At 44.9% G+C, this 6,678-nt stretch overlaps 1 protein-coding gene across 6 annotated transcripts in view; it reads right to left on the reverse strand.

Moving 5' to 3' along the window:
• Positions 1–6,343, reverse strand: part of Lig3 (DNA ligase 3) — a 25,952-nt gene extending 19,609 nt beyond the window's left edge. For 2 of the 6 annotated variants that reach the window (XM_008848154.3, XM_008848153.3), the window contains exons 1-3: positions 6,213–6,343; positions 3,632–4,182; positions 1,355–1,498 (exon numbers count right to left, since the gene is read on the reverse strand). In XM_008848154.3, coding sequence (XP_008846376.1) covers positions 1,355–1,498; positions 3,632–4,178 — 691 coding nt within the window. In that variant the 5' untranslated portion in view covers positions 4,179–4,182; positions 6,213–6,343. The other 4 variants (XM_017801959.2, XM_029553566.1, XM_017801958.2 and 1 more) reach the window with 4 other exon arrangements.
• Positions 6,344–6,678: the final 335 nt, after the last annotated feature.

The raw sequence follows: 6,678 nt of genomic DNA on the forward strand, positions 1-6,678 counted from the left end.
TGGCGTACACCTTCAGTCCCAACACTCGGGAGGCAGAGGCAGGCAGATCTCTGTGAGTTCAAGGCCAGCCTGGTCTACATAGTGAGTTCAGGTCAGCTAGGACTACAGGGAGACCCTGTCTCAAAAAGACAAAAAAAAAATAAAATAAAATAAATAAAATAAAAATAAAAAACCACGTAGCAAAAAAGTAATAGAATGAGGCGCCAATTGACAGGACTGATGGGCAGATGTTGTCACTCTGGATTTACAGACAAAGCTCAGATAGTTGAAGATTTGCTCCAATCTGTAAAGCACGAATTGAACCCTAACTCTTCTGACTTTAGGTCTAGGCTTCTTTGAACCTCCAAACTACTCACTCAGGCCTGAAGGGTTGGGTTTTATTATTTTCTTCAACTGAGTCAGTCACTATTATGTCACAAACAATAAAACAGAATACAGGGTATAGAGTAAAAGAACACAGTACTGGAGTCAAACAGACTTCAAGCAATATTAACTCCATTATGAACCTGAACTTCAGAGTTCTCATAGATGAAAATGAATATAATAAAAGTATTTCCTCAGGTTAACTGAAGAACAAATAAAAGTCCTTAGGCCAATGCTCAAGGTAACAAATTATTTTCTCAAATCCCATCTTCAGCCTAGGTTGTAGCAAAATCTTACTGAATCACTATCTATGAATGGTAACTGTTACATAAAAGAAACACTATACATGTGTGCATGTTCAAAAATATCCAGTAAAAAGAAAGACAGCAAACATAATACTTTACTGTTTGTCTATCCTGCCAAGACATAAATAAGAGACAGGATCTGAATACAGAGCCCATTAATTCCAAAATCCACCTGCTTCATCATTAGGCTCTACTGCCTCCAAACGAAATGCAATACCCTTCAGATCTTCCTTCTGGCTTCACAACCGACCCCCAGCCCCGCCCCCCCTGCCCCTCCACATATCAACCTTTAGAACATATGCAGTGAACTATCAAGAGAAATCAAAGGCAATGTTCCATGCATGACCTTTCCTCCTCCTACACTTTCATCTCCAATTCAGGCAAGTTTGGGGAAACAATGTATCAGAATTCTTTCATTACAAAACACAAGGAAGTAAATAAAGAGCAGGTTAGAAAACACTTTTTGACCCAGGTAATAACTTCAAGTGGAAAACTTCTTGACAAAACCAACGTGTTCCTGCTACAACAGATTAAAGTACACAAAGAAATGCTGTACAAGTAGAGCGTGGAGAATTAGCCATGACCTGACTCCGCCCAGACAGAAGCCATGTACTGACACAGAGCCCTAAATCAGATACCCAATAAAAGAGGACCTTAACAGCAAAAGCAGCCAGAACCCATCTTACCTGAAAAGCCAGAAAATTTCCGGGGATTGGTATTGGTAACAAACGAAGCACCTTTCACTGGGGATGTCACCTGGCCAGTGGCTGTCAACTTAGCCTGGACAACAGCTTTCTTCTTTGGTGTGTTTGCTGCCTTACAACACAGATCTGTGGGATCCGAAAAGAACAGAAAAATCCTTCAGAAAGACTACTGAAGAAGCTTCTGAAGACTCGACCGATGCTCTCAGAGCTTGCTTGCTAAATCCTCCCAAGGCTAGCTAGTATTTTTCAGTGGAAGGAGGAGAGGTAAAAGGGAACTGAGAAGAGGACTATTTGCCTCTATTAGTAATTTAAATTTCATCAATATTCTCTACCTCTTATCCCACATACAAGAATTTTTGAAAGTAATAGGATTTAGGGGAAAACAGTCATCTCAGTCTCATTCTTTATCTCTCTTTGAAGACAGGGTATCACTTATCTGGCTACCCTGGAACTCACTGTGTAGACCAGGCTAGTCACGAACTCAGAGATCCACCTGCTAGGATTAAAACTGTAAGCCACCATGCCCTCTGTAGTCACATTTTTTTGTTTTGTTTTTTTGAGACAGGGTTTCGCTATGTATCCCTGGCTGGCCTGGAATTCCCTATGTAGACCAGGCTGGCCTCACAGAGATCTGCCAGCCTCTGCCTCCCAAGTGCTGGGATTGAACTTCTTAAAGAAAAAAATGTGACAGGCATGGATGACAGATACTTGTAATCCCAGTGCTTGGGAGGTTGAGGCAGAAAGACCAAGAGTTTAAGGTCAGTGGAGAGAGAGAGAGAGAGAGAGAGAGAGAGAGAGAGAGAGAGAGAGAGAAGAGAGGAGTCCTGTTAAAAAAGGCCTGCCAAGATAAATAGAGAGAGAGAGAGAGAGAGAGAGAGAGAGAGAGAGAAACAAGATGATATACATGATATAGAAGCCAGGCCAAAGGGACTGCTAGCTGGTCAAGTATGGGACAAGTAAGTACCAAATTAAGAAAATTAAGATAGATCCAGACGTGGTGGCACAGGACTTCAATCCCAGCACTTGGAAGGCAGAGGCTGGTAGATCTTTGTGAGTTCAAGGCCAGCCTGGTCTACATAGCGAGTTCTAGGCCAATTGGGTATACAGGGAGACCCTGTATCAAAAAGACAAAAAAAAAAAAAAAAAAAATTAAGATAATGAATCATGGGGCTAAGAACACTGGTTGTTCTTGCAGAAGATCCAGGTTCGAATTCCAGCACCCACATGGCAGCTAACAACTGTCCGTAACTCTAGTCCCAGAGGATCCGACAGACTCTTCTGACCTCCGCGGGCACTGCACGACATGGGTGCACTTACCAACATGCAGGCAATATACACATACACATTAAAAAAAAATAATATACAAAATTAAAAAAAAAATGAATCATGAGTCCCTGGAAAAAACAAGTAATTCATGAGTCCATACAGATAACAAACTGACAGTTAAGAGTAGTGTCTATTTTTTAAAAATATCAAGATCCTAAAAGATCATGGAGCACTAGGACATAGCCATACACATTCCTGTAATCTCAATACTTGGAAAGCAGAGGCAGGGGGATTGCTGCAAGTTTGAGGCCTGCCCATGCTATATGGCAAGAACACTGTCAAATTTTTAAAAAAGACTCTGGAAATTTTCCAGATTAAAGGAGGCCAAAGAGACACAGCAAGCAAATGCAACACCCAAAATACACTATAGACAAGAAAGTATTATATCAAGGAAAAACTCACTGAGGTTGACAGGTACATTATGATTGTGTAAGAAAATCCTATTATCAAAACAGACATGCTTAAGTACCTAAAGGGCCTGATGTATGCAATCTTCTCTCAAATGGCTCAAATAAAAAGCCTGTGTATGTAGATTTTAGCACATGAACATAAAGGATAAAGCAAATCAACTCTTAACAACAGGGAAATCTGGGTAAAGAGAACATGAGTATTCTTGGCACTATTTTTCTTCTTTAACTCTTTTGTGAATTTTTTTTTTTTTTTTTTTTGGTCTTTTTGAGACAGGGTCTCCCTGTAGCTGCAGCTGACCTGGAACTCACTATTTAGACCAGGCTGGCCTTGAATACAGAGCTCTGCCTGCCTCTGTCTCCCAAGTGCTGGGACTAAAGGTGTGTGCCACCACACTTGGCTCTTCTGTGAATTTGAAATTATTTCCAAACAAAAAGTGCAAAGGGAAAAAATACTAGCGTGTACTCTCCTCAGAGCTTTTCTATCAGCACTAGCAAGCTGAGAAGGCTGTGTTCTCCGCCTCACCTGCAATGTGCTGGGTGATCTGCTCCTTTTCATTATCTTCCAGCTCTTCCCAGCCTTCCAGCTCTGTAAGATCTTCGATTTTTTTTGTGGTGGCCCGTGCGCGTTCCAGTTTCTCAAACATGCATTTAATGTGGTACCACTCTTTCATATCGCCTCCGGACTCCGAGAAGGGATTGGGCACCACTTTGCCAATGCGGCATACACCCTTCACAATCTTCTCCTTACATTTTTTGCAGCCAGCTGTGCCCCGCTTGGCATAGTCCACACAGAACCTCTGCTCGGCCATCTCAGAGGGGCCACTGCAGAGTCCCACATGCGACCAAGACAAGAAAACAAGGCGGGTGGCACGTGATCTTAGATGGTGTCCTTGGAATGACAAGGGCTTTCTTCTCTGGAGGAGGCAGGGAGCACGAAGTGGATCTGTTTGTGACCAATGACTGAACTGTCTTATGGCAGGCTGGTGATATTGTTCTTGGAACAGGTGGAGTTCTTTTTGGCCAAGTGCACGAAGGTTTTGCGGAAAGAGGATCCTGAAAGCCAAAGACATATAGCTGCAGGAAAGGGTGGGAGACAGACAAAAGAAAAAAAGGCATACATGAGAAGCCAGGCTTCTAATTTCTCCAAGGCCAGAACCTCATACAGTCCACACTGACAAATCACACACTTCCCAGTACCTTAAACATGTACTGCCTAGGCTGAAGTAGAGTTCCAATACAGGAAAATCCAGTTTCTAGAAGGGCATTCAATCACCTAATGTACACAAATATATCTAGGAAATTACAATGAATAGAAAAAGAATCCAAATATCATAAAAGTTTTTTGGGGGCCATCAATAATATGTGATATGTATAATGAATGATGACCTTTAAGTATTAGTAACATCCCAAAGTTTCATTTTAATCACCAAGAAAAATCACATTACATTTATAGTTTTAATGTGAAATATAACACATATGCCATCCTCAGAAAACAATTAGCCAGGACACAGATTTGTGATTTCAACAGCCCTGTTGAGAAAGGCAACTAAACAGAGCCTATAATCAAACCCACAGCCTGAGTTCAAAATCCTAGCTTAGTCATTTATTAGCTCTGTGATATTGGTTGGTCCCTTTATCTCTGTTACTGAGTTCTTGTGTGTAAAAATGTAGCTAATAGAAGAGCCCAATTCAAGGGTTAGCTGTTAACATCCTTAGAACAGAGTTGAGCACTCAGCAAGAGCTCAGTGTGTGTTAGCTCTTATAATGAGTTAAGTACTTAACCTTTAAGGGAAACCTCACTCACTATATGTAATTAGCTTGTTTAATTCAGCAACTTGAAATGGAGAAAGTTGAAATGACTGGACTGCAAGAATCAAAGGAATTGATGAATCAATCCAAGTGGAAACTATTATATCCACCCCTTCCTGTGTTTATAATTTCTAAAGCAGCTTTACAGTTTTAATTTCCAATATATTGGAATCTATGTTTAGTCTTCCCACTGCTGAGATGTAGAACTGCTATTATGTTATAGCAGGCTTTGGTCACTACAGTGTAACCTGCCCACCTATCCGGGAGAAATAGCAACCCCTGACTATTTTTGCAAATTTGCCATGTAACCAAGGCTTATCCTGAACTCCTGATCCTCTTGCCTCCCCACCCCTAAGTGCTGGGAGGACAGAGATAAGCTGATAAGCTTCAGTTTTATCATCATCATCATCATCGTCATCGGTGTTTTTGACAGGGTTTCCCTGTAGCCCCAGGCTGGTCTCGATCTCACAACTGCCTCTGCCTTTAGAGAGCAGCTACTAAAGGTGTACGCCACCACAGGCGGCCCAGTTTATTTTTAAAACGATTAGGAGCTAGACCTAAGGGTGGCTCACGCCTCTAATCAGCACTCTGGAGGAGCTCGGGGTGGGTCTGGTCTACCGCGGACCTTGTAGAAAAAACAAAGACAGGGTTAGAATTAGAACTACTTCTGAGGGTGGTTAGGAAAATTACAAACCAGACGCGGACCGGCTGGTGGTGGAGTTCTGAACACCCGGAAAATGTATACAAATGTGAACATTTGACTACGTGCGACTTGGAGAAGCTCCGTAACTGAGAGACTCACAAAGGGTCACACGAAGCTTAGAGTTTATGAATCAGACAGGCGAGTGAGGGGCGGCCGGCCGTCGGAGGAGCCGGGAACAAGTCGGATTTCAACTTTCCGTAGATTACAAGTGGATGGACAGCAGCCTCCAGCGCGGGATAGGTCAATAACGACAGCGGACTGGCGGGGACAAGGCTCCGGAGGCATCGCGCCGCGGAGGGAAGCCTAGGCCCGAGTCGTCCTCCCGGCAGGCTCTGCCGGCGAGCCACGGCCAGGGAGTGATGCGGCAGGGAGGGACGGTGAGGCGCCCCGACTCCCTAGAAGGACGCCCACTCGAGCGCGGGCGCGGAGCCCGGGTGGCCACGGGCCTCCCGTGGGCTCCCCGGGGTCCGCCACGTCACGGAGGGTGTGCCCCCAGGCTGGCCGGCGGGCGGGGGAGGAGCCGCGGCCTCTCCAGCCACCCGGCGCTCGGCCTGGATCCCGGCTCTCCCCGCCCCACCGCGCCGCTGCTCACCTGCCTTCCCGGCTTCCCCTGCTCCGGTGCCCAGCACAGGTCCCCGACCAGGAGCCTACAAGGCCGCAAGCCGCACTCGATGACTAGAACGCCTGTCTCTTTAAATACGGGTCCTTGAGCTGGAGACCGCGCGCAGGCGCAGTAGCTGAGGCCGGACCTGTGCCACTGGATCCCGCCCCCTCCCGCCACCACGTGTGTCGTCCTCTAGTTCCGCCCTTTGGAGTTTGTACTGGGGCCTTGCGTCTGGGTATCCTTGGGCTGCCTGGGTCTGAACGTCCTAGAATTTTTCAGTTTAGAGACAGTCTAGTCCTTAAAGATACTGATTGCTTAACTGTGTTGCCAAGAGCTCGAGGAAGGAAAGAGTCGTTCCACCTGTATTTCCCGTATTCTCTGCCCCGTGTTTCGGCAGTGCCTAGCACATGAGTATTAAGTTTTGCTGAATTGAAAAGAGGCTGTAAGTAGAATG

The sequence above is a fragment of the Nannospalax galili genome, unplaced genomic scaffold (assembly GCF_000622305.1).
Source record: "Nannospalax galili isolate Female #2095 unplaced genomic scaffold, S.galili_v1.0 scaffold363, whole genome shotgun sequence".
Lineage (NCBI taxonomy): Eukaryota > Metazoa > Chordata > Mammalia > Rodentia > Spalacidae > Nannospalax > Nannospalax galili.